A 26,946-nucleotide genomic window follows, 5' to 3' on the forward strand; every position below is an offset into this window, starting at 1 on the left:
TGCAGCCGAGGACAACCGTAACCACCTTGTGCTGGCATAATTATAGCCATTAACACTATAATTAATGTTATTGATAACCATTAACAGTATAAATCCCAAGAGGCCAAGAGTTATCCAACCGTAAATGTTAAAAAGGGGAAGCCTGACGCTTACACAGTTACACCTCTGACCTTTCAAACTGTTCAGGAATCAAGTGGCACACATGATGATTAAATTGGACTTGATGCTCACCACCCAGTCAGCCACCGAGCATTAGTTGTTTCTAACTTTCGGATTTTTAATCATGTCTTAGGTTTGCTTATTTATGTATGCTTAAATCCATTGTATTCATTTCTATGATTAATTAGAACACTATTCACCAACCTAAATTATTTGACTGTATTATGACGATGCTACAATGATCAGTAAATTACTCACATTTTCCCCTTTGAAAGGTAGTTATATTAGCCATTGGGTAGATCCAAATCTGCAACTTGGAGACTCCTCTTTGGTTGTTGAACACTACCTTAGGCACATTCTGACATGTCTCCAACTTGTCAACTATAATTTGACCTGCTCTTCTTTAAGATTAGTCCAAACTCCCATGATGGTAATTAAACTTCTCAATAGTTAAATATATTCCAATAATTTATAACATGTTGAACCACTCCGGACCCTAGAATTTGACCTCTTCATTTAACATGATAACAAGTGGGTGTTTCAGGAGATCTTCCCTTACCTTAAAAAAGAAGAAGAAGAAGAAGAAGAAGGGGTTATATAAGGACTTTGGCTACTTTTAAGTTGTTCATTCCCTTGTAATCTACATATATAGATAGCATTAGAACAAATGGGTAGGCTGGGCCTTGATAGAGTTTTAGATTTCCTTTCTCTTCCCATCTCTCCATGTTCTTGTACTTGTTTTAGTCCTGCGGAAGAAGATGAATACATTGAGAGGAAGGCTTTGTTGAGAAGCCATCTGGATCAGATGCTAAAGCTTAGAGACATTGTTGATGGTACCAAGACACTGGCTTTTCATCTGGAGCCAAAGGTGATATTTGTGAAGCTTCGTTTAGTCTTTGTTTTGCTTCTATGTTCTAAAGAGCCAACTAGATTAATGTGATAAAATATCAAGTATAATTTTATGAATTCTTCATACAAGGAAGACTGTGGTTCTGAGGGTGTCCATGCATTGCAATGGCTGTGCAAGGAAAGTCCAGAAGCACATTTCAAAGATGGAAGGTATGAAGAAGAGTTTGGCTCTCTGAATGACTGCTAAGTTTCTGTACACATGCTTGTAGATTGTCTTTTACTAAGTACTAGTGACTATCAAGGCTAATCTGTTAACTAGACATAGAGTACAATTTGAGAAATAAGGTTTATGAAATTAAATCATATAGATTTGGAGCTTGAAATCATTTTCTTAATAACTATCTGTAGGCCAACTTCTCTCTTCTCTTTCTCTCTCTTGATTACTCTGTTACTTTATTCTTTTAATACTGATAGGAGTGACCTCAGTTGAAGTAAGCTTGGAGAGCAAGAAGGTAGTTGTAATTGGAGACATTACTCCATCTGAAGTCTTGGAAAGGGTTTCTAAGGTGAAGTTTGCAGAGTTATGGAAGACTCCTTGAACTAGCCTGAACCAAGAGATTTAAGCTTGAAGGCATCAATATACCTACCAAGAGTGCTGCTGATTGATTATTATAACAGTTCCCTCTATGTCACTGGTTTCATACTGATGAAAGATCTTGTCATCTTTACTACTCTCTATGAATAAGGATAACTAGATGATACCTCTTTCACATTGTTCTCCATTTCCATTTATAACTGAGTCTAATTGCAAAAAAGAACCAAGTATTAGGAGAAAGGCATCTTATTTGAAGTGAATGGCATCCAAAGTCCATCATCTTACAATGTCAACCACTAACTCTTAGTAAGTTTGCCCCGTTCCTAACCATGCAACTCCATATGCTTCATTTGTTAATCTTCTTACCTTGAATTACCGATAGTACTATGATTCCAAGAGCACTAAATCCCCACTATGACAAGCCCACATGACATGTATGGTTGATGTCTCCAACTGTAGCAAAGGTCCCCTGTTTCCTTAGATAATTAAAATCCTTTGACCAATTAAGGACAACCATTAACACCAATGGCTTTGAAGAAGTGATATCAACTCTAATATCAACCATTACTGGAGTAATTAAATCCATAACCTCTGTCGTTATTATAAGACGACAGAACACGATATCTATGTGCCCACAGGAACAGCCAAAATCCAAGCTTACATGAAAGCGAAATAAGTGTCAAAATTTAAATGAGGACGAAAGGTGTTCTTTTTCGACCAAGTCCTCCAAACTAGATGATCAAAGGAGTTCTCGGGGGGAACTATTGGGTAGTTTCCACGAGTGCTCCTTTTATCCGTAAGCCAAACACTATAAACGTTAGAGAGAGCGACACCTTTGGTTTTCTGATAGCCACGTGTAACGCCTGACTCCCCACGAGTTAAGAGTCAAATTTTTGGGTAGCTTTCTCACGTCCAGGTAGTGAATAGGAGAAGATGACTTTGTCTAATGATATTTCATCCATCTCTTTCATGATTACACATCGTGACGGAATTTTACTTATAAACCCTTGTAATTGTTTAGAATTACAATCTACACCGCTTTCCTGTGTGATTTGATTTCAAAATGAATCATGACGAGATCAAGAAGCATGATTTAGTAAGCAACTGTGAGGTAAATTAGACCAATAACATGGAAGTAAGCGTATTATTTAAGGGGTCTATTTGCAAAATCTTTATTCTATAGATGGTAGGCTTTGGGATGTGGGGAGTTTGACGTAAATATGCTAAGTTTCAGGAATGCAGATGCAAAATGCATCCAAGAAAAAAAAAAGTATTCAGACGTACTTCTTCATGAAAAGACGGTGTGAATTTATCAAACCGCCGCTTTAATATAACGACTCTTTGTTATCTTCTCCCAAATCCAGTTCTTTTTTGGCGCAAACATGGCCAAAATCCTTCTCCTCCTCGTTGTATCGCTCCTCTCCCTCTCCTCTCCCATCCTCTCCCTTTCCCAAGACCCTAACCCTAGCCCTACTACAGCCTACGACGAACTCAAAGAGAGCGGCTTCCCGGTCGGCCTCCTCCCGACCAACGTCCTGCGCTACTCCCTCAACCGCACCTCCGGCGACTTCGCCGTTGACCTCGACGGGCACTGCAGGATCACCCTCCCTCCCGACAACTACCTTGCCTCCTACTCCGAGAGGATCACCGGGAAGCTCGTCGAACGTCGGATCTCCGATCTCGACGGGATCAGGGTCAGGGCTTTCTTCCGCTGGTGGTCCATCAGCGGGATACGATCCTCGGGAGAAAACCTCGTGTTCGAGGTCGGCGTTGCGTCGGCGAAGTACGCATCCAAGAATTTTGATGAGATTCCCGATTGCGAGAACCGCAACCCTAAAAAGGCCGCTTCTTGAGGTAATCTAAGTTGTCCCGGTGGTTGAATCTCGCTTCTTTTTTTTTGTTGAAATTCGGTTAAATTTGTTGTTTATTGAACTTTTTTTTTGTCTCAATTCGTTTATCTACTTGTTTTTAGATTTGGTTATAAATTATGGGTTCGTGATTGTTATCCGATGAGGCCAATGTCTTTTGGGAAATTTTATTTTGTGCTTTGGTTTGACTTGCTCTATTCTTTTACATCTTTGGGAATGGATTGAGTTTTCGAGGTCTTCCTTAGGTACAGGGGGGCTGAGTTTGGTGAGAGCGTGTGTGCGATCAAGTTCGGTTTGAAATTTGACCAAGCAAGCCATAGGATCATAATTTGGAATGCATAAAATGAAATATTAGCGCAGATTAGGTATATACATTCAAATAATCTCTTCACTTATGGAATATGTGTTACGTATAAATATCATCTACTTTAATGTAATGCATATAAGGTTTGACTTAAAATTAATTTAGACCTTAACTATGAGGATCCAGCTCAGCTAGGTTAATATAACATGAGCATCATCAAGCTTACAACTGAAGTGAACTGAATGTGAAGCATTATATGATTTCTTTAGATCAATTGATAGTAAGGGTAAGATGTCTGCTACTTTTTGTTTACTTTGTTGCAACAACAATGTCCTCTTTTGATTAAAGTTGCGATGATGCGTTGCATATATATTCCATTAATCTCTTATAGACTGAGGTTCTTACATGAAAGAAGCTTTAGAAAGAGTAAACCTATCTGGAATGATCATAAGTACATGTCAAATTGCATTCCGGAGGAATTTCAAGTGCACAAACGCTGAAATTGAAGTCTGTAGTATAAGTTTTTATTTAGGATAATTGTATACCTAAAGAAAGTTTGATGCTTTTTGCCGATTCTTGTGAAAACTCATTTGTCCTTTTACATCTTTGTACATTTAGACGTCCTCAAAGCTGTTCTTTTTCGGTTCTCTCATATGGTATATCTTAATGATCTTTGAACTTTCAATCTGAAGAGAATACTTATTCTAGTAAGTATTATATGAGGAACATCCTATGTGATTGGCGGGATTTAATCTGTAGGTAATTATTTAAATACTATAACAATAATGGTAGCGAGAAACTAAAGCTAGATATATTTATAAATAACTCGACACTGTTCCTTAACTGATTGCTTGATTGTTTAGAAACTAAAGCTAGTTGTTGACATGCGGTTTCTGATTGCTTGCATATATACTCTGCCCAACATTCAATAATTCTAGTGTACATTTAAGCAAACAAATTTCACAGGAAAAATAAGGCCCCTAGATGGGATAATTTGGAAGATTCTTGGTGGTTATAAATATGGAATGAGTGCATGTTATTTTTCTGGTTGGTATACTTCAGTAATTTGGTAACATAAACACTTTATGATCATTGCAGGATTATATTTGTTCTTCATCAATATGGAGGCATGCTGTTAGCTTCTCCTCTTGGAGCACTATATCCCATGAATTACTTGTTACTACTTGTAAAGAACTTAAATTCACACTCGCGGTTGTAACTTTTTTATAATCTTCTAGTAATAATTCGTATCTACTTCTGATTCCAGCAAGATGCTATCAGAATTGTATTCCACGTACTTATAATTTAGTGTAATACCTTCTGGATTTCTATCCCTGCTCTGTGATGGATTGAATGATAGGTGCTTTCTCACATCCAGTTTATGATCTTGACCACTCTGGGTATATAGAATAGCTAATGTTGGCAATACAAACTTGAACGAGAATCTAGTTTATTCTTTGGATCAACAAGAATAACAGTTCTAAAACTGTGATATCTTTTCCTCATTTAGGCGTTGGTACTATATGGGAGGAACTATTTGTTCACAAGAATCTCCAGCTCATGGTGAATTGCTCCAATACACTTTGATAAGAAGTTATGCACATAGTTAACCCACATAAGATGCTATATAAATACAGTTATTCATATAATAAAATCTAAAAGCTTCAGCTATACATTTGCCTACATTTATACCAGTCTAACTCATCAGGCAAGCATCAGAAGGTGATTAGATATGAAACCCTGAACTCCTCATTACTATTTGCAGCCCAATGAAGCGTCATTGGCAAACTTTTGCAATAACAAAAGGAAAAGAAAAAGGAAAAAGAAAGAAAGAAACAGAAGAACATGAAGAAACTGTACATGGTGTAAGTTAAAAAGAATCAAGGAGTTACAGACCATCTCCTGAATTGTGTACAATAGTAAGTGGAGATACGCTACAACAGGAAAGCCAAAACTTTCGAATCAACTCTGGCGAAATCTTCAAGATTGACTTCTCTGGTATTGCAAGTCCGAGCACTAAGACTTAAAGTGGAAATTCACTGTAAATATTAACAACTAAGAGGCGCCGCAGATGATCCCATCTACTATAATATTCTTCCAACATAATCTGAAACTCAGTCATGATAACCCATTGCACACTACATCCTTCTCAGATGCTTCTATTGCCTCCGCAATCATAAGAGCATATACTGCCTTGTCGAGGGCAAGATCAGCCTTATGCAACAACCACTGAGCTTTCTCCCTCTTTAACTTGGCCATATTTGATGCATGCTGAGCTGCACTTGCTGCGTCGCGCAGTCTGAACTCATTGATATCAGCCCTTCGACTCTGAAGCCCATGAGGCTGTGATTTCTTTGTGTCAGGCCAGTCACTGCTATCATTACTCCACCGAGCTCTATTGTTCTCCTGTTTTCCATCGTATGAGTATGATAGAAAGGAAGAATTCCTTGGAGACAGCAACGTGCTATATTCCGCATCATTCTTTACTTTTCGATGCCAACTTCTATATGATCTGTTGGCCGTCGCTGATATCATTCCTATCCTCGGAGAATCTCTTGGTGAGAAACTAGACGAATACTGATTAAAGCGAGGGGAATAAGACAGTTCATGGTTTGAAACAGAAAGTAAACCCTTCTCGCCTCCAGCTTGAAGGTCATTGGATTTTTGGGCTGATACACACAGAAGCATTAGTAAGACACCATCCCAAATAGAAGGGGCAGTAAAAACATCTATATCAAGATACCAAAGATGGAGATGTACCAAAAACATAGAGTGCATCCGGTTCTCTTGCAGTAGAACAATGATGGTTAGTGAACATGAACTTCTTATGAGATCTCTGTTTTGAACCTTTGTTAGGTACTTCCAGTCCCCGTGGCCTCAAGCAAAAAGCAAACATGGGAGGTTTTTCTACGGGACAAGTCCTTTCCAAACCCAAATCTGATGATCCCTGAATCTTAGTAGTACCCAATTCCCAATCTCTTAACTGCTTCTGGTAATTCTCCCATAGTGCAGGCTGACCCAAGCAAAGCAAAAAAAAGAATAAGAGGTCGGGTAAGATCAGATAATAGAGGAAAAAAGAGTGCTACATCAACTTCAGTTACATATTGTTAAACTATGAGAAAAAAGTCCAAGTAGGTCATTTAGTTCAAATCAACATTTGCAAATACTGGCTGTGTTAAGTATCTAATTTATCTTAAAGGAACTACTTAACCCAGAAAAAAATGAAGTTTATGGAACTGTGGAAGGAAAGTCATTCTTACTGTAAAAATAGTTGCTTAACTGAAAAGATTAGTGTCTTAGTTTATGCAACTCATGAAAATGTAAAATCAAAACCAGAAGGTTGAAGGAACTTATACAACAGAACGCAATATAGATAAACATTCACCTGAAGTTGTCGAATCAGAGGTAAACCCTTCTTCTGCCTCTTTTGACGCCAATGGTCATATATTGCTTTAATGATGCCCATCGGACCAAACTCAACCATCAATTCCTCTAATTCAGCAGTGGTGAACTGGTCACAGTTTTTTAAATATGCAACTTTCTCAAACATGTCCATCGCCCTCTCAAACATATCATCAGTAATCTCAGCATCTGAAGAACTATTAATATTTTTAGTCAATTCCTCATCATCACTGTCCATATCGTATAATACATGAGATGGATCCAAAGCCCTATCAACCTCAGTTCCATCCTGTAGGTGATAATTCAATGGATTGCAAGTGAAAGGAACTTCAGCAATTACCTCATCAGCATCATCAATCAAGCGGACGCCAGGGATAGGAATATTTTTGAGAGAAGCTGCTCTAAGGTTCCTATTGTAGCACTGTTCATGTATAATTTTGAACTGTGACCATTGGGTCCTGTCACTGAACTCCAACATCCACTCCTTCCCCCCTTTCCACATCATAGCATGAGTAAAGCGATTTGAAATTCCAGGCTGCAGAAACTGGTATGCCTTATGCACATATTTAGTAATTCCAGAAAGCTTCACTGATATCCACCAGTCCTTTTGATCATGAGAGTCAAGTGCAACCAGTGCCCCAGGTTCTCTCCAGCATCTGTCCCCCAAAGTAACCAGAACATTCGCAGAACATGCCAATGATTCTAAATAGCTTGCAGGATCTTCAGAACCGCAAGGTAGCTTCTCAGCACTATTGATTTTGATTTTCTTGCAGAATTGCCGCTTCCTATGATGAATTTGTTGACTTGAACCACGATGCTGAAACCCATCTTGTGACAAATATGAAACCCGAGTTCGAGGCTTCTTAGAGGCAACAACAAATCCATTCTGGAAGAAACTTTCTGGCCACAATTTCAAGCAAGTGCCAGATCTAGGTGAAGCCAAACTAGGCGAGTTGTCATTCCATATGCTCAATAAATCTGTTGTAGTAGGGCTCCAGACATCATTGTCGTTCATTTTCTGGTCCATTCTTGATGCAGATTGAGATATTTGGCCTTCGCTGTCATGTAAATGTTCGTCAACTTGACTAAATTTGGTCTTCTCTGGTCCACTTTGTATGTTCATATTTTGTGGGAAGGACTTGTGGAGAACAAGCTGCTCCATGGTGTCTTCAGAGGAACCCTGCATATGACATAAAAAACTCATACCATTTAACTCCATCCACAACAGTACTCCAATGAAGTCATGAGACAGCAATCAAACTATAACAGCAAAATCAATATAGGAATCAATATGGCAATAAAAATGCAAAACAGGCAGGAATGGCATCATAGAAGAATACATTGAAAGTCACCAAAAGGTTAACAAGTGAGATGATGAAGGTAATTTAGCTCATGAAGGCACAAGGTTTTATATTTGTTGAATCATATGACATGAGAAAGAAAAACCTTTAGAAAGAAAAGGGAAGAAGAGAAAGGGTACGCAAAGAAGTATAGAGATCGAACCCAAGGAAGAAACCAAAATAAACAGTATAAGGACAATAGTTCAGATAGTAAATTCTCAGCTCTAAGCAACAAAAATACTATGTTACCGAAAATAAAATTGGGTCTTCACAAACCAAGGAATGTAGCAGGCAATTTTTTTCAGTTGACAGCTCCTTGACATCAACATGTGTGAGATCAGCAATAGAAAGCTCCCTCATCAGTAAAGAATGCTGTTTAAACTTCTTCTCCAGGCATCTCCATTTTGAATTCCCCAGTTCCTGAAGACTGTACATCATAAAAATAAACTGCCTTCTCCCATCACACAAGCTTGAAAGCTTAATTCCAATTGTTTCAGTAGGCACTTCCCTTTCAAACAACTTGCTGCATATTTTGTGTTGGCTGAATGTACCCATAACGAAACACATAAGATCAACCAACCTCCTTAAACACCCTTGAACTGACAAAATCCTTAAAGCCAGAACCTTACTGACAAAAGTCATTTCCATGTGAACTATTGGCCAAATAAGCATTAACTTACAATGATTAGAGAGGAAGTTTTGCCTACATAACCAATTGCTTTCTGTTGCAAATGCAGAGTGATAAATGCCTTTAATTGAAATCTGCAACTCTAATGTCACTCTTGTAAATTCTGTTGGCTTGAAAGCAACAAGTAATTCTTCTAAGGGCAACTCTCTATCAAAGACAGAACCTTTCAAACTGAAAGGGTCAGTTGAACTTGTTGAGACTGAATTTCCCCTCACCTTCTTGTCCAAAGCCAACCCCATCTTCCGAGACCTTTTCCTGAAATAAACAAATGAAATATCCCTACTTTTAGAGTAATCCTTGCTCAACAGTGGAGACACTTGATGTATATTCCCATTTGATGGCCTCTCAGGAGCAGTACTTCTAGAAAATGGTATGGTGGGAACCATATTAGTGTGGCTAACAGGCTTGCAAACTTCAGACATTGACAAGATCTTTTGTTCTGAGCCCTTATGTAGAGTTTTCTGTTTCTTTTTATGGGTTCTATGGGGGGCTGATCTCATACGCTGTATGGAGCAAGCCAACCATGAGATAATAGGAACCGACTCCATAATGCTTCCTTCGCAACTATCATCTATTGCATTTATATTGGAACCCTCATTTTTCATTTTCATTTCCAATCCTGAATTTCTTTTGCCATATGTACTTGCAATTTCACTAGGAAAAAGCAATAATTTAAATCTCTCATTCTGAAGATTGATCCATTCTTCCTCCCGGCCATCATATTTGATAAGATGCAGCTCCGTCACAGGATCATATTCTTTAACCACGCCAAAATACCAACTTTTATCAAGAGGCCAGAAGATTCTTATCCTCTGCTTTACTACCCAATAGGGATCAATATCACTGGAGAACACTTCATAGAAATGGCGACGCTTCTTGATGAAATCTTTACCAGTTTGCTTCCTCGGCCGTAAAACTCTACCTGCAGCATCAACTGATGCCATTTTCAAGACTGAGCCGTTTGCCGGCCTTGAAGGTGTCATATTATCGTCAGAGAACCTAGTGCAACCCGGACTGAACCGAGAGGAGAGCATCATAGCAGCATTCTGTTCAAGATTCCCTTCATCGTCATCTAAGAATTCTTCATAAAACTTCCTGTCATCCTCATTCAAATGGGCTTCATTTTCTGCATTTCCCCTACATTTCAGTGCAGAATCATGGCTCCTCCTGCCATGAATCTTTCTCCTGCTAATCCTAACAGGAATTCCATTTTCATTCTTGAAGTTAGAATCAGGGCATCCTATATTTGAGCCATCCTCCACAAAATCATTCAACTTCTTCCTCTTTCTCTCAGCAGATAATGAAATGGGTGTAACTGGATCATCAGATAACGTACTCCCCTGAATTTCATGGGCCCCTTTTGGTTTGCAAGTAGAGTTGCCTGCTGCATTAGTTCCAGTAACAGAGATTTCATTTTTCTTTCTCCTGGAGATGCACCGAGGGCGTTTTGGAATCAATATATTGTTAGTTATTTGATTTGTGTTCCCTGGATCACTGGCCCTGATGGTCCTATTGTTTTCACTCTTCTGTGAAGACCCATTTAAATGGCTCCATTTAACTAACGGATCACTTGCGTTGCTATTGTTCTCCTGCTTACCCTCACCAGAAACAGACCCATTTGGTTTTAATCTCGAATCATCGTCAGCATTCTTATTGCAGTCACTGAAACTGCTCAAAAAGACCTCCTTCTTGTTCCTTCCCTTCCTCGATTCCCCAACAGATGACCCTCCATTACCAACCGCCAATTTTCGTCTTCTCTTCAGATCCTTTGTTTCCTGGATCCTACCAAAATCCCGGCTCACTGCACTCTGTTTTCCAGCGGAATATCTAGATTTCTCGACATAGGAGCTCTGGAGGAGCAAACGTCTCGATTTTTTGGAAAAGACGGATGCACCAGGCTTATCATGGCTCAATTCCATGTAAATTCCCTCAAAAGGAAGGGATAAATCAAAAGCCCCAAATTGTAATCTTCAGTCATTCATACTCTCAGATAGAAACCCTAATATAGATCCAAAAACAAAAAATTCCGATCATTCGACCCCAATCCTATGAAGAATTGAGCCCTGGATGAGGAATGATCGATTAAAACACATTTCTAACCGATCGCCTAAAATGGATCAAATAGATCAATGCAAAATGAGTGGAGGAAGCACATACCTGGATCTAAAGGCAACACAAACAGACAAAATTTCCACCCATCGGCAAGAATAGCTTGAGGGCAATCGATCACAGCGTCGAAATCTACGCTTTGAGAGCAGGAATCTTTAGAATCGATGGAAAATTTCTCCCGTAATTCCGTAACCCTAGAAAACGACGAGCTAGGGTTTCCTCGATTTCAAGACGAAATAAAGCGCTCCTCTTTCTCTCTCCACCGCCTTGATCGATTCAAAACGTCGGATTTTAATCGAACGGCTTCTTCTTTTCCAGCGACAACAGAAACAAGTAGACAATTTAGACGGTAACCGATATTTCGGAGCAAATAAGGATGGAATCGACGGCCGTGATTTCTTTGTCGGATAACGTTGATGGACGTGATGCCTCAGAACGTTACACAATTAACTTTTTAGTAAAAACTCCCCGTCTTTTTAGTGAATTTACCGCATCAACTACCTTTCCTGTCCACAGACTATTTTTTTGAGAATTTTACAAATCACACCCTATAGTTACGTATTTTATAGTTCATATTTCATCTTGTTTTAAAATTTTATAATTCAATTCATATTTTTTTCTATAATTATCATTTAACACCCTAATATTTTTCTTAAATAAAATACCTCTCAATTTAATCTTTTCCAACCACCTCCTCTACTTATCATTGCACCAAACCGAAGGTCCGCTAGAGGAGCTTTTAGTTCTCTTTCTCTACCTCTCTTTAATAATCGTCTAATTATTTTTTGATTGATTTATTAGATGGTTATTAAAAGGATGAAGATAAAAAGAGAGAATAAAGAAAACAAGAGTAATTTAAGTATTTATAAATTATGTTGTATATTATAATAGAATATTATTTTATTAGTACCGTGTAAGTTAATCCAGTGTGTTAAATAAAAATTATAGTAAAAAGAATAGGAGTCTGAATTATAAAATAATTAAAATATAGGGTGTGATTTTGTAAAATTCCCTCTCTCTCTCTCTCCTTTTTAAGTAATAACCCCTGGAACTTTTATTAAGTTACAATTTGCACCCCTGACTTTTTAGCCGAGGGTTGGCGTGGTCTAGTTGTCAATCACACTTTATATGGGCCAAAAGATTGGCAAGATAAGCCCGCTTAGTTATGAATGTTTGGCCCTAATTAGACAAGTCATCAACCCAATCTTAGATTAAGACCATCAAAAGCATTTTAATTTACTTATATTTAATGCAACATCGTTAACTAATACAAATTTCCCAATCTTTTCCTTTGGCCAGTAATATTATTGGCCAAAAACATTGGTCAAAGTAGTATCTGTTGAGTTGAGACGTGACCTTTTCTTCCAAGCATGCCTTCATTGACCAAATTACTTGATAGATTTCATGTCAATAAGCTCAAACTAATAAACGATTAATCCTCTACATGCATGCATTCGTAGGTGTGTGATATGATTTAAATTTTCCGTTGGAATAGCATACAAAGACCGGCATTTGACATGGCAATTCTACTTATTATATTATAATTCTAATCAAATTGATATAATTTAAACAAACCTCATCCCAAAAAAATCTAATGTAATCAAAAGGGTCAATTAGGGGTGAAAACGGATCGGATACGGCTCGAATAGTGCTCAACCCATATCCGGATCCATATTTTTTATCCGGATACGGATTCGGATACGGATATTTGACGGATAGCAAAAATTAAAACCATATCCTAAGAAAACGGATACGGATAATTTTCGGATACGGATCGGATAGTTTTCGGATACGGATCGGATAGTTTCGGATACGGATCGGATAGTTTATATATAAAGTACTCAGTTAAACTAAAATACTTAAAGATAAAATATTGAAATGTTAGACACTTTCTCTAATTGTGAAATAATAATTTAACATTTTACTGATAATATAAATTGATAAACAGTTCAGTTATTCTCTGAGATAATAGTGATATAGAGACCCTGTTTGCTAATAAATTTGCTCAATAGTTTATAAGGAGGTTTATTTTTGGTCAAGAACTTGTTTCTTCAGGACATCAAACAATACCACCCCAAATTACTAGAAAGAATTAGCAATAGAATTTGTCAACAAGCTCCTACTCAACACCATAATGCAAACAAGCACTAGCAAATTTTGTTTTCTTTTCTATCCAGTTTATAATTAGCCTACAAACTTATAATCTATTAAGAAATTTTTTTATATTTTTGTTAAGAAAACATTGCATCACTGCCGAATTATAAATTCAGGCGATTCAATTTTTAATTTTAAAAGAAGATTTTAAATATAAAAAGGTAATCATTTGGAATTTCTAATCTGAGTGAGATAAGAGCATATTGGATAAATGGATAGGTAATGAGGTTAAAAATATTATAAAAAAATAAATGAGAAACTAATTAACACTAATATGAACTAAAAATTGGTCAGGTTTGGATCTGGGTCCAAATGTAGAACCACAAGTAGTTATAAAATATAGATCTTGGACCTCTGTCTACTCTATATGAGTGGCACAATTTTATCTAGAACCCATCACCGTGACGGGATTGCGGAAGATGAGCACGGAGACGACGGCGGCGACGGCGGCCTTGGCGTTGCCGAGGACTTGAAGTGTGAGGGCGCTGGTGTGCTTCGTGACCAAGAAGTTGGTGAGGTTGACGAGGTAGGCGACGGTGGCGTTCCCGAAGAGGAGTAGGGCGAGGCTGGGCTCTTCTCGGATCTTGGAGAGGGTGGCGGCGGCGACGCCCGGCTCGGAGAGGAGAGCCGAGGTCGACGAGGGAGGGCTGGTGGAGGAGAGCCGAGGTCAACGAGGGAGGGCCGGTGGAGGTGAGCCGAGGTCGACAAGGGAGGGCCGGTGAGGCCGTGAGGGCTAGTACTGAGGGCGGCGCCGCGGGTAGCAGTGCGGTTGATGGAGATTTGGGGGAGGAGATGGTGAGTAGATGAGAGATAGAGGTAGGGTTTAACTTTTGTTGGGTATTTATTAAGCGGGTAAACGGATATCCGTTATCCGAATCCGTATCCGATAAAATCAATTAAACCCGTATCCGTATCCGGATCCGGATTTTTTTCTAAAAGGCTATCCGTATCCGGATCCGGATCCGGATATTTTTGGAAATAGCTACCCGTATCCGTATCCAAATCCGGATCGGATAGGATTTTCCTATCCGTATCCGATCCGGATCGGATCGGATAGCGGGTCGGGTCGGATTTAATCCGACCCGTTTTCACCCCTAGGGTCAATGCATGGCAAAGGCCACTATATGAAAATAGATACGATCTCTTTCTCTCATTTTTATGTATCTCTACTATAAAACTACTTGGGAGAATTAAAAAGTCTAAATATAGCATGCGTGAAATACGTTTAGAATAGTTCGTGCATTTTTTAATTTTATTTTTTTACATAATAAGCTTGATTTGATAAATAATTTATAAGTTGCAATATATATATATATACTAAGAAGGGGGCCAATAGTACGTATGGTAATAATACATAAGTTAATTACAGTTACAACTTAGCATTAGATCCTCACTTGGTTAATTGGGAGTTGGTTCACTGAACACAAATCATATTAAAGAGGCATCATCATGATCATCATGCATAATAAATATCTAAGATTCCAACAATCCGGACCAACTTGTTTTATTTTCTGGCAAACCGTATATATATATACACGTCACTTAATGGCTATAATTTATTAATACAACCAGGCCAACCACTGTAATTAATTGGCGGTAGTCATGAAAAGAGAGCACGTGCTCAAATTATCTATAAACTATTCACTAAGGACGAATAAAATCTATTTATACTTGAAGTCCTTCCTATTAATCTGAATTAAACTGTAGCAATCAATTTTTTTTATTAGAGATAAAATCGTGAAGAATTAGATATTTTTTTTTAATACATCTAAAATAATATCAAAAAATATAATAAATATGTATATATTTTTGTATTTAAAATTCTATCGTTATCTAAGATTTAGGGAGGGGGGGTCACGGTACTCTGGATCCGTTAAATTTGGATAAGTGATAGGTTATTAACATCCCTCGTGATGATGTCGAGGAAATTTCTCCGACGTGCGGTCAAAGGAACCAAACTAAGTACGAACGAAGTATTCCAAGTGGTTGGTGGAGACTAGGATAAATAATACTAACTTTGAACGTCTTCTTTCTTGGCCTCAACCTTGATGGGGAGGAGTATGTAGTTAAGAAACCGGAAGTGGTGCAGTCTTACTCATCTTTTCTACCAGGTAATGTCAAAATTGACTAGCTGGAACTTATCATTTGTGAACATTCTCTATAAATGTTATGTGCACTTTGCCTCTTTCTCACAGCTACCGAGAATTTCCTTGAGCTTCTAAATCTTCTGCAGAAGAAATTGACAAGAGAGAATGTCTTCTGAAACATTTGTTTCAGGAAAGGATGACTGCACTGCCTCCTCTTTAGAACAGCCTCTCTTGTTCCATGACAATGAGGATAACATCAAGGATTTGGAAGGCCAGCTTCCTCCATTCAATGGTTCTTCTTTCTCCAGGACCTGTCTAAATTTAACCAATGCTGTCTCAGGTTCATCGTCTCTCTGTCTCTGTCTCTCTCTCTTGTGTTAAAAGTTATTTCCTTCATTTTGCCATGGAGTAGGCCTTTTGTAACTTTGTATTGTCTGCAGGAATTGGAGTGCTATCAATGCCATATGCACTTTCACAAGGAGGATGGCTTAGCTTAGCACTATTCTTCTTTGTTGGCATCGTATGCTATTACACAGGGATCCTCATCCAACGATGCATGCATGCTGATCCAATCATCGCTACTTACCCCGATATCGGGCAGCATGCCTTCGGGTCGAAGGGTAGGAATGTGATTGCGTTCTTCATGTATGTCGAGCTTTACCTCGTCGCGATAAGTTTCTTGATACTAGAGGGTGATAACTTAGACAAGCTGTTCCCTGGTGTATCTATCGAATTCGCATCGATAAGGATTCAAGGGAAGCAGTTGTTCATAATACTGGCTGCTGCAATTATTCTGCCGACTACTTGGTGTAGGAATTTGAGCATTCTCGCATTCGTATCGGCAGGAGGGCTATTGGCATCAGTAATCTTGACAGGTTCTTTGCTATGGGCTGGTGTTGCTGAAACTGGATTTCATCAGAAGGGTGATGTTTTTAATTTGAATGGATTGCCTACAGCTCTAGGCTTGTACTTCGTTTGCTTCACTGGTCATGCAGTTTTCCCTACCATATTTACTTCGATGAAGGAACGGAGTCACTTCTCCAAGGTAAGAATTGAGAATTGATTCAGTTCCAAACTAAATTTATGCCACAAATTTTATTGAACAAAAAACTATTTTCTGAATCAGTGAGTGTGGAAAAGTTTAATAAGACTGAATATTGCGGTGGTCGATAACTCGATATGCGAAAATGTGGTTCATGAAGAACCTTAGCTGACCATCTCTTGTAAATTTTTGTTGCAGGTACTGCTGATTTCTTCTGTACTCTGCACTCTCAACTACGGTTTGACAGCGGTTTTGGGCTACCTAATGTATGGGAAAGACTTAGAATCTCAAGTGACATTGAATCTTCCTATGAGCAAGATCTACTCTAGGATCGCAATTTATACAACACTTATTAATCCGCTTGCGAAATATGCTCTATTGATCTCACCGATAACTACCGCTATAGAGGGACGCATATCTGTTCTTGGTAACAGATCCGTAAGCCTTGTGATTAGAACTCTTTTGTTGATCAGCACCGTGATAATAGCGTCATCGGTTCCGTTCTTTGGCTATCTTATGTCATTCATTGGATCTTTTCTAAGTGTCATGGCGACCGTCTTATTTCCGTGCTTATGCTACCTCAAGATTTACAAGGCTGCAAGAGTATGGAGTGTTGAGCTAGTAGCTATAATAGGAATTTTGGCAATTGGAGTTCTTGTTGCAGTCATGGGTACCTACACCTCTGTGCAACAGATCATTGACAGTTTATAAAGTGATAGTCATATGTAGATAAAACGCCGAGAGGTTTTTTGTAATCAAGAGATGGCTGAATTAGTCATCACAAGAGTATAAAAATTCATTGGGATTAATTAGATCGTAGCCTTCTAATGGAACTAGTACCAGATCAATATGATTGATTATTTTCTCTGCCGTTCTGGCATGCTAATCACTTTATTAATGAGGAAAACCTTCATTACAAAACAAATCTGTCACATAATTCCATCAGAATCAGAGTAACAAGATTATTGACACAAACAACCTAAACCGAGTGCTCCAAAGACGAGAACGGAAGCAAAACTGAAGCAGTTGGAAATTGGAATCAGCGCATGGGCTAATGGTTGGTGGTTGAGCTGTTGCCTTCTCCCATCCCCACTGCATTCTTGACAGCATCAGTAGCTCCTTGTGCCATGCTCTTCACTTGCTCTCCAGTCTACACAATTGTCATCAAAGATCTCTAAAATTATCTAATACAAATTTGTAAACTAAATCTTTGTGGGTTCTCTCCTTTACCTGTTGCATGAATCCTCCAGCCTGCTCTTTGCCTTGCTGACAAGTCTCAGATGCCTTGCTCATCATCTCATCTTTCTTCACCTAAGAATTTCCACAATCACAAACCATTAGCATTAGACATGTAAAGAAAGTTATTAAAGAAGACTCATATATATCCATAGATAAACAAATGATCAGTTTAACTCACCTGAGCTTGGCTTGCGGTCTCGCTGGCTTTGCACCTCATATCGGATTTGTCGGCCATTGCTGTTGCCTCTGATCTGGTTGACGAGAAAGGTCTGAAGAGTAAAAGTTGAAATGCAGAAGAAAGAATGAGTGCAAGACTTGGTGAGGAAGGAGTTAGTATTTATAGAGTTATGTATGTCCTGCTTGTATAGTTACACAATTATAGCCCTTTGACGAGGGGCATTCTTGTGATCCGGTTCTAAAGGATTGAAGCTTTAGCCCGGTTCTTATGGATTCTAAAGTAGCAATCTTAGTGCAAGGTGATCAAAATGGTTTAAGAATAATTTGGATTTGGACCAGAGTTTGTTAATAAATAAAAAAACAATTTCGAACTAGTGAATGCAATTGCTCTTACTATTAAGTGGGAAGGTCTAATCTTATACAATATTATCAGACATATTATTTTTGTGATCATAATAAGCACATCAAGGACATAGGGCAAGCCCTTCTAAACTAAGAACCTGATGATGAGAAGATTTAGAGAGTAAATCCATCTCTTCTATGCCTCTTTTTGACCATTTAACTCTTAATATAGATCGTGACTTCTATAAGGGTTCTGTAAAGCTATGATCATCTCTCTACCTTACCTCGTTGTAAGTCCAGAAAGCAAGAATGACACAATTGATAGTTTCTATTTCTTACCAAAGAAAATAATGACAGAGATATATTTGTGTTCTATTTTTTGGTCTAATAAATCTGCAGGAGTTAGATTTTATGTTGTAAGTCAATTTATCTTTCGCAAATAAATGTGTCCACTTTTAGATTCCAAATTATAAGGACTATATACTTGTTTGAAAAGTACAGATTAATCCCACATAATTGGATACAATCACATTCGCCAGTTCTTCCTGTTGTAGTTATCCAAATGATTATCCAAATGATCAGCAAATGATGCACAAAATATTTGGGAATCGACAGGATTACCACATACAATAAGATCCCATATTTATTTATAATATAGATCACCATGCGTTTCAATCAACACAAAGTTTTCCAGAATTATACTAACAGAAGAGTGTAGCTTTCTCTTCGTCCTTCCAGCATTGCACTAGTATTTTAAACAGCAGGGTGATGACAAGAGCTGTAGCATGAGGTTTCAAGTTCCTCTGGCCTTTGGCAGCAAGGTCAGTACAACTCTCATCCACGGATCATAATCCACATACATTGGCATATACATACACATATATATATAGTCATGTTGATGGTTGTTTACTGTACTATATAGTAAGTTCATCAAGACGGCGATCCATGATTTCAGAAACAAACTCCAGGAATGCAGTTTCACTTGATCCTGGAAGAGCCCTTTCCTTTGCTTCAAGGATGATTTCTTCAATCTTGGATTTTTTCTTGATAGTTTCTCTGCATAAGATGCTTCCAATATCATATGGAGTAAGCCCTCGTTCTACACCCTTCTTCAGAAGCATTGTTGCGATGCGAAGAGTGCGCGCACACTCGAGAGATAATTTCCAGCCATGGAACTTGAGAAGAGCAAGATCTTCCTCAGCATCCAAAGATTTGATGTAGTCAACAGTCTCTTGATTAAAAGGTTGGCGGGATTGAGGCCAGTAGAGCCACTCAAAGGTGCAATCTTCAAACTGCAGGAAGCACAGGCATCCACAAGTGAAAAACTAACAGTCATACTTTGGCACAAAGAATTGGAAGAACCGCAAACGTTGTGAATCACTTTGTTTTATTATAGAATTTTAACAGTATCTGGTAGATTTAAAGAAGCATAAAAAACTTAGAATTAATGTCTTTGATTGTTCAAGAAAAGAACCTGTAACAAAACATCAAGATATAAGCTTGCATAATTCATAGTTTAACAGAATCAGATCTGAATTTCTACATAATATAACTAAACTCAAATGTTCCGGTAAGTAAAATGCATACTTACATTCTCAGGTAGGCAATAACCATGATCAATTGGAACCAGCTTCATATGGCCTTCTTCTTCTTCTTTGCAGATCAAGATATTCCCACCATGCCTGTCTGCATTTGCCATCCTTATATCCAACACACAGATCTTGTGAACCTCCTGCACTGGAAATGCTTTAGGTCCCATATCCTCACAACTCCCATAGTTCTTCACAAATGCCTGCAAGGATCCAATCTTGAAACCCTGTCCTGCAGACTCAAACTCTTCGGGATTTTTAAAGCCCCCATGCAGGCACTGGACCAGAGCAGTTGGAGGAACACCAGCAAACCCAATATCATCGCCAGAGAATGACCTGCGACCACTTAAAGGATGATCAAGAATGTAAGCTGCGACTTCCCTAAGAGCACCCTCTCCAACTCGTGTTCCCCTTTTCAAACCTTCACCATTCAATGACAATGGAAGACCTCGAGGATTATTTTCAGCCATAGGCTCCTCATCAATTGGCTTAAACACTGCAACATATTCTTGACCTGACATGTCCTGCATAAAGTATGCTCCCCCTGTACCTTCAGAGGACATGATTGGGGGTTTCCCCTTCTCCAGTCCAGCAAAAGTGGCACGAATTAGATTCCTAATCACCAATGGCAATTCAACTTTGGGATTGACAATAACTGGCTCAACCCAAACATCTCTATTATGTGGTTTCCTTTTAGTTAACTGAAGTTCACCTGAGCCCTTCCTCTCCACAGTCGGTGCTACAACTGACAGCTCAAAGTCCTTCTCAACAGGCTTCGTCCTAACCTTCGCTGATTTTTGAACCAACAAGTGAATTACTGAGTCATTGCTCTTGCAAATGTCATGGATTAATCTCCGGTCATCAAGCTCCTCACCATCAAAAATGAGTTTTTGATCGTCGAGATTCACGAGACCCTTTCCCCTCTTAACAATCTGCTGCTTGACATAAGCAACAGTCCGACCACGCTCAACATTAAACTTGAATTTCTTCCCACAGACAGTCTTTACAGTTATCACACGGAGATCCGAGAACCTGATAACAAGATGGAGGATGTTTCCATTACACACGCCATAGTCTCGGATGAGGCAATCATTCCGGGCAAGCTCCCTACCATCAAACACCAGCTTCTGCTTCCTCACCACAAAGCCCCTGCAGGTCTGGATTCTAAGCTTCACAGATGCAATTGAGTCAGTATCGAGGACCCTCATTGGGATCAACGACAAGCCGGGGACCTCCAGGTATATCATTATAGACTCTTCCAAGCAATGCGGTGATCTGGCACCATTAGAGCGGAAGGGGAAGTGCGCAAGATCTTCCCTGATAGGGCTGAGAGTGGCTCCGCCAGACGACATTTTCCTTCCAAGATGAGATCTTAGAGAAATTTCAGTTTTATCCAGAAGTGTAAACCACAAAGAGGACGATGGGCGTACTCAAACCCTAGAACCCATCTGTGATTCCGCTCTGATTCTCCTGAAAACGTCTAGCAATTAGACCTACAACAAGCCAATCTCGCTCTAATTCTACATTCCCTTGGGGAATTCAACGGAAGAAAAATCTCTAACTTTGGAAGAACACAACAAACTAAACAGTGCAATCAAGCCCTTAAGATTGGAAAGGGGCTTCCTTTCCAAGCTTAGGGTTCGATTCAACAATGAGAGCGATTCGGGGACCAAAAAGGGATCAAACGAAGTAAAGGTCAAGGGATTTCTTCGAGACGAAACTCAAAGAAGGAGAAAGAAATGGATTCTTACCGGGAGGGGAAGAATCGAAGGCGGATGGACGACGGATGCGAGCTTAAATCGGGCGACAAATTTAGGATAACGAAGCGATCGATCACACCTATCTTAGGGTTTTCGGTTTCGGCTGGGATAGTTATCCATCCTCGGTTGCAACTTCCATTTGCCCGCGCTTTGCTCCGTGTTATTCGAATCGAGTCGATCCGCTAGGGTTTAAAACAGGAAACGAAAGTGATGGAATTGGAAGGAGACCACGGGATCGAAGCCGGACCCGCAGCCGTTATAGGCGGTTGCTTCCGAACTTAACGGCTAGTTGGGTTTTGACGGCGTTAAGTGCGGGGATGATTAACTGTAGTCTCGGATTGCCAATATTTCCCTTCTACCCTCCTCTAACTACCTATTTATCTTTTGCCATGGAAATATATTATGGTCTGAAATGAAATTATTTGGTGAAAAAATAGCCAAATATAAATAATATTTGATCCAAATTTGACTTTTTTTTTTCTTTTACTGGGAATAAATCCATTTTATCTTAAGATAATTCTCACCCTCCTCCTATATTTTTCATGATTGAAAAAGTATTGGGGCAAAATAAAATATTAAAAAAAAAAAAAACCAAGAGCTTCTACTAAATAAGCAATGTCAACTGCATCCATAATGTTCATCTTTATATTGAAGAATAAAGTCATTCACTATGAGGAGTCATAGAACTGAAGGTAACAACAATACAATAAACTCATACTACAAAATTAGAAACATATGTGCAAGCCATAATATACATCATCAACTAGATCTGAACTGCAAACGAGCAACATCTTCCAGGCAGCTTACATGAATGGTTGTGCCCTGGGGGGGTAGAGGTGGGTATTGTCTCTCCATAGAACTCTCTCTCATTTACCCCAGCAAAGAAGATCAGACTTTTCCTAGGAGTAATCAACCATCTTTGATGCCCTGTCGGTAGGTATGGATCGGTCCCTCACCGGCACCAAGTTTTTCCCAAGGGGCATTAGTTTGTTCATGGAACGTCGAGCGGTAGCAACTCGGGTTGCATATATTACATCATAATATTTAGATCATCAGCTTCAGAATACACCACGAAGCTAGGAAATGCCATAGTAATGTCTCTGAAAATGACGAATGTAAGCATGCAAAGCAATCAAGATGAGGTGGAGAAAATAAAGAGTTAGTTAAAGAAGGGAACGGTAATGTGCTTTCATCACTCACTTTAAATAAGGAAGTGTCATGTTCCTCAGTAACGATGGATTTCGTTTGACAAAATCCTTCCATTCTTCTTGATCTATCTTTCCATCATCTTTTGCATCTGCCAGACTGAATGTCTGCATGAAAATTTTAAACAAAGTTAAACGACCACGCCAAAATTAGAGCATGGAGAAAGGAATTACTCGATAAAGGCTTCTCACCTTATCGACAATAGTTTCAATTACTTCATCTGAAAGATGGAGATCGGATTCATTCAAAAGAGCCAGCACCATCTCTTTCAACTGTTGAAGGGAAACATATAATGAGATTAATATTACTATCTTATTCTAAGGAGTTATGGAAACATCATTTAGGAGATATTGGCCACTATGTATCAAGAAGTTTATAGTCACTTGTTCGATTAATAATTAAGCCTACAACTTCTTGCAAGTGATGAATGCTCTGACTACGTATATGCACTTCAACGGTAAGATAAATCTTTCCAAAAGCCTTTTAATAATTTAAAGAAAAGGAAACCTTTACAAATGCTCATCTTGCTCGCCACATGCGCACTTTGAGTGTTCTATATTATTCAAAGAACATAGGATACTTAGATATCTCCATTGTTAATGAAGAATGAGAAATAAAAAACACTCTCGCATGTCCTAGTAGTCACAATCAGCAACAAGTAGACCAAAAGTGTGACTGTGTCGGCTATTTGTTGCTTATTTGTGGTCACTCAGCTCTATCTAGATTACCTAATGATCTTAGAGAACCATAAGATACTCACTACTTCTATATAGATTATTGATAGCATCTAGGGGGATGTGATCACTAAATATAATAAGAATTGTGCAGCTGTTTGTTTGTTTGCTTGCATAGAAAGAAGAGACTAAAACAAATATTATTTGATTATTTTTTTAGCTGTCAGAGCATAGTATATTGTCTGAGGATAGTTCTAATGACCTCATCCTTGACTTTCCACCTGTAGCATGCAGACCTAAATGATACCATCTCCGTTCACCCTCCACAAACACACACATACCCCCAAAAAAGTCTTGTCAAATCACTCTTAGCCGAGCTTTCTGGAGCTTGCAATGGACAAATTTGCAAATATATATAAATGCGTGTACAAATTACAGATGCATAAACAAATACTCATATCATGTCGGTAGATCTACCACCATAGATTGATCAGCACAAGAGTTGTAGCTGCAACATACTATGTTACTAAATCCATGAAGGTTAATTGATGTCCGAGATTACAAACAAGTTGTATAAGAAATCGTCAGTGAGCACAGAAGTTTACCTCTTCTCGCTCGATGTAGCCTGTGTTCCTAAGATCATACAATCTGAATGCAACTGTGGAATAAGAAGAAGATGTCAGTGTTAGTTATCTATACTTCTGTACTGAAAAATACCAGCAAATTCTACTCTACACATACATGCACTCTTTTCTTCTTCTGATGCATTAGGGTGGAAGATGCTAAGGGACCGAACAAATTCGCCAAATTCAATGACCCCGTTGCGTTTGACATCGAATAAATCAAATATCTGCAGAAATTTGCCCAAGATATACAGGTAAAAGTGAGTCCCAGAGTTGTTGTATGCACTGTAACTAAGATCAAGACTGTTAGTGATAGAAGGAATAAAGTTCTCACCCTGTCTGCAAAGAAATTCTCCTTGTTACTGTTCCTGAATAGTGCAAGTTGGAATTCTTCCTGCACACATAACATGAGTTTTGAAACTAAAATAACCATAAGAAAAAGAAAAAAAAAACAAGCAAACACACAACAAATTCCTTTTAATTGTAACTAAATAGGAGACCTTGTGAATGAGCCCATCTTTGACAATCGAGAAGCTGAGCTTCTTAAACAGCTCGTACAGAGCTTCTACCTCGCTGATTGTGACTGCCATGAGAAAGAGAGGAGATTAAGATGTTATCGTGTGAAAGGGAGGAAGAGGTCTTCTCTAGTAGCAAAATCACACTTGACCATCTAATATTTTGCAACTTACAAGCTGTCTCAGAAGCAAGAACGGCAGGATCTTCGTATCCTGGTGTCTTCTTCTTGACCTGCCTCGAAGGCACACAACCCATTTGCCAAAGAGCACGATAAGAAAAGGAAATGAGATGAGAAGAAAGCCTTCAACTTTCCCACCTTGGTGACGAGCAATAACCTGCAGAATAACTGATGTAAAGAGATTCGCATTAGCTAGAGTCAAATTAGGAAAACTATTCTATTTAGTATCGGTAAGAGAGCTAAGAAAATCATCGATACCATCGACACTAATTTCAGTTGGATTTTTTTTTTCAAAGACTCCTAATGGTTTACGCAATCCCAATAACTCCACGGAGCGAATTCTCCGCAATGATTTCTGGTTTTTTTTTTCTAAAAAAAAGCTAAAGAATCATAAGAGAAAAGCTGCGATTACGAAAAACCAAAACCCAAATCCCAATTGCGCAACAAAATCTCTTCTTTCCCTTCTTTCGTATCGGGAAACAGGGGAAGGACATTAATGGAGAAGTGCGAGACCCAACTCGAGAAGGAGATAGAGAGATAGTGAGAGGTGGAGAGATATAGGAAACATTACCTTAGAATAGAAATCTTTGATCTCTCTGAGTCTCTCTCTCTCTCTCTCTCTCTCTCTCTCTCTCTCTCTCTCGTCTCGCTCTCTTCGATACTTCGGCAGGGGCGACACTTGTGGCCTCTTTATACCCGCAAAGCTGCGCAAGAAACCCGGGGAAGTCAAACGCAATTTTTTTCGAAATACTTTTATAACAATAAAGTTATACACTGGAGTGTGAATTTGGTCTTTATTGTTAGATTGTTGCTCTCTTTTTTATTTCTAGTTTCGAAAGGATTTTACTTTCTTCTGATGGCTTTTCTGCATATAGCCGCCTGCTCTTTAATTAAGGACTAATTACACCTTGGCTCCAAATTATCTCCTAATTTATTTTTTTTAGGCACATTGACACCCTCCTTGTATAAAAATACTCCACCTTGTAGATTAAATGGTGATTTCAGATGATAAACTGAAATAAACTCACCTCTTTGTTCATTTCACGTCAGGGCCAACTGTCAGCTGACATAGATAAACTCCACTTAACTAATTAAAATCCAAATCTCATGCTTATTAAAAAAATTGGATTAGTGAGCTCACCTCTTTGTTACTGATGGAAAGTCTAAAACATCAAACTCAACAGGAGCAATTCATGTTTTAATATTTGATTCAGGTTAAATTATCATTTAAAATTTCTCTCCATCTTTGTACACATATGGGTTATCGGCAAAAATAATTGTTTTGAAGATGTTGAGTTAGTAATTAACCATCCATTTGTGTTCTTTTCAATCACTTTCATTCACTGAGTGGATTAGAAGAGACAGGAGGAGGAGGAGGAGGTTGATCATAAAGACAATGGCGTATTATGACATTTACTGCATAGATATTAATTTATTACTAATCTCTAACTTTGGACTTGGAGAATAACCCATCCAACTTGTTATGGGCTTGTGCCATTCCATTTAATTAAAGATAGAGACATCACTTGGTATACATCCTAATTATTTTGTCCATTTCTTTTCTTTGTTTCCCCTTCAAAATCTGTGTGTGTTCCTGATGATTCTAATGGATCACATCAAAGGTGATAAGAATTTAGTGAGGTTTCTGAGGTTAGTGAAATCCATCAAATCTTAGTGATGGCCATTTCCCAATCTCCTTGTCAGCTTCCCAAAGCAAATGATGGCTATGTGCAATGCACATAAAGTGGCAAAAAGTTCAAAGGGAGGAGAAAATTACAACTTAGTCACAATATTCTCTAAAATGGACCAAACTTAGTGGAAGTTTCTTCCAAGTTTCCCCCCAAAGTTGAGACCACACTTTAATTGAAAAACATCTATTATAATTAGGAAAATCACTTATATAATTACTAATGACTGTAATAAATCTCATGGGTGGACCACTTACAAACAAAATTTAGCCCTGTCAGCCGAATCTTGTGAGCATAACAAATAGTTAGATATTTATCTACTAATTTATATATCACTCTAGAGTAAGGATAACGCCT

The 26,946-nt window shown here is 38.6% G+C and overlaps 7 protein-coding genes across 9 annotated transcripts; 3 read left to right on the forward strand and 4 right to left on the reverse strand.

The window, feature by feature from the left end:
* The first annotated feature begins 826 nt into the window (after nucleotides 1-826).
* Nucleotides 827-1,682, forward strand: LOC140765961 (protein SODIUM POTASSIUM ROOT DEFECTIVE 2-like). The gene is made up of 3 exons (XM_073105315.1): nucleotides 827-1,027; nucleotides 1,143-1,218; nucleotides 1,483-1,682. Exons 1-3 carry the CDS (start codon nucleotides 827-829, stop codon nucleotides 1,605-1,607), a joined length of 402 nt encoding a protein of 133 aa, XP_072961416.1. The 3' UTR covers nucleotides 1,608-1,682.
* Nucleotides 1,683-2,952: 1,270 nt separating this feature from the next.
* Nucleotides 2,953-5,108, forward strand: LOC140759909 (uncharacterized). The gene is made up of 2 exons (XM_073096605.1): nucleotides 2,953-3,457; nucleotides 4,874-5,108. Exon 1 carries the CDS (start codon nucleotides 2,986-2,988, stop codon nucleotides 3,454-3,456), a length of 471 nt encoding a protein of 156 aa, XP_072952706.1. The 5' UTR covers nucleotides 2,953-2,985; the 3' UTR covers nucleotide 3,457; nucleotides 4,874-5,108.
* A 390-nt stretch (nucleotides 5,109-5,498) lies between these two features.
* LOC140772220 (uncharacterized) lies at nucleotides 5,499-11,589 on the reverse strand. 2 transcript variants are annotated; one of them, XM_073114297.1, is made up of 5 exons: nucleotides 11,363-11,589; nucleotides 8,794-11,268; nucleotides 7,161-8,357; nucleotides 6,536-6,788; nucleotides 5,499-6,444 (listed from the first exon to the last, which is right to left on the reverse strand). In XM_073114297.1, the coding sequence occupies exons 2-5, from the start codon at nucleotides 11,122-11,124 to the stop codon at nucleotides 5,894-5,896; spliced, it is 4,332 nt and encodes a 1,443-aa protein (XP_072970398.1). In that variant the 5' UTR covers nucleotides 11,125-11,268; nucleotides 11,363-11,589; the 3' UTR covers nucleotides 5,499-5,893. The 2 variants fall into 2 exon arrangements, with proteins under 2 accessions (XP_072970398.1, XP_072970319.1); XM_073114218.1 differs by having other exon boundaries at nucleotides 8,767-11,268.
* A 3,952-nt stretch (nucleotides 11,590-15,541) lies between these two features.
* On the forward strand, nucleotides 15,542-17,409 carry LOC140762497 (amino acid transporter AVT1I-like). 2 transcript variants are annotated; one of them, XM_073100354.1, is made up of 4 exons: nucleotides 15,542-15,579; nucleotides 15,702-15,895; nucleotides 15,996-16,600; nucleotides 16,796-17,409. In XM_073100354.1, the coding sequence occupies exons 2-4, from the start codon at nucleotides 15,721-15,723 to the stop codon at nucleotides 17,306-17,308; spliced, it is 1,293 nt and encodes a 430-aa protein (XP_072956455.1). In that variant the 5' UTR covers nucleotides 15,542-15,579; nucleotides 15,702-15,720; the 3' UTR covers nucleotides 17,309-17,409. The 2 variants fall into 2 exon arrangements, with proteins under 2 accessions (XP_072956455.1, XP_072956447.1); XM_073100346.1 differs by lacking the exon at nucleotides 15,542-15,579 and having other exon boundaries at nucleotides 15,616-15,895.
* A 41-nt stretch (nucleotides 17,410-17,450) lies between these two features.
* On the reverse strand, nucleotides 17,451-18,199 carry LOC140762509 (late embryogenesis abundant protein D-7-like). Its single transcript, XM_073100367.1, has 3 exons — nucleotides 18,015-18,199; nucleotides 17,828-17,908; nucleotides 17,451-17,747 (listed from the first exon to the last, which is right to left on the reverse strand). Exons 1-3 carry the CDS (start codon nucleotides 18,069-18,071, stop codon nucleotides 17,649-17,651), a joined length of 237 nt encoding a protein of 78 aa, XP_072956468.1. The 5' UTR covers nucleotides 18,072-18,199; the 3' UTR covers nucleotides 17,451-17,648.
* A 745-nt stretch (nucleotides 18,200-18,944) lies between these two features.
* LOC140760992 (phosphatidylinositol 4-kinase gamma 4-like) lies at nucleotides 18,945-21,906 on the reverse strand. The gene is made up of 3 exons (XM_073098140.1): nucleotides 21,696-21,906; nucleotides 19,947-21,414; nucleotides 18,945-19,647 (listed from the first exon to the last, which is right to left on the reverse strand). Exons 2-3 carry the CDS (start codon nucleotides 21,294-21,296, stop codon nucleotides 19,270-19,272), a joined length of 1,728 nt encoding a protein of 575 aa, XP_072954241.1. The 5' UTR covers nucleotides 21,297-21,414; nucleotides 21,696-21,906; the 3' UTR covers nucleotides 18,945-19,269.
* A 421-nt stretch (nucleotides 21,907-22,327) lies between these two features.
* LOC140759771 (calcineurin B-like protein 4) lies at nucleotides 22,328-25,629 on the reverse strand. The gene is made up of 9 exons (XM_073096423.1): nucleotides 25,473-25,629; nucleotides 24,897-25,069; nucleotides 24,708-24,790; nucleotides 24,542-24,601; nucleotides 24,326-24,434; nucleotides 24,190-24,242; nucleotides 23,102-23,182; nucleotides 22,905-23,017; nucleotides 22,328-22,804 (listed from the first exon to the last, which is right to left on the reverse strand). The coding sequence occupies exons 2-9, from the start codon at nucleotides 24,976-24,978 to the stop codon at nucleotides 22,735-22,737; spliced, it is 651 nt and encodes a 216-aa protein (XP_072952524.1). The 5' UTR covers nucleotides 24,979-25,069; nucleotides 25,473-25,629; the 3' UTR covers nucleotides 22,328-22,734.
* Nucleotides 25,630-26,946: the final 1,317 nt, after the last annotated feature.

The sequence above is a fragment of the Typha angustifolia genome, chromosome 1, assembly GCF_048772165.1.
Source record: "Typha angustifolia cultivar Huaian chromosome 1, ASM4877216v1, whole genome shotgun sequence".
Classification (NCBI taxonomy): Eukaryota; Viridiplantae; Streptophyta; class Magnoliopsida; order Poales; family Typhaceae; genus Typha; species Typha angustifolia.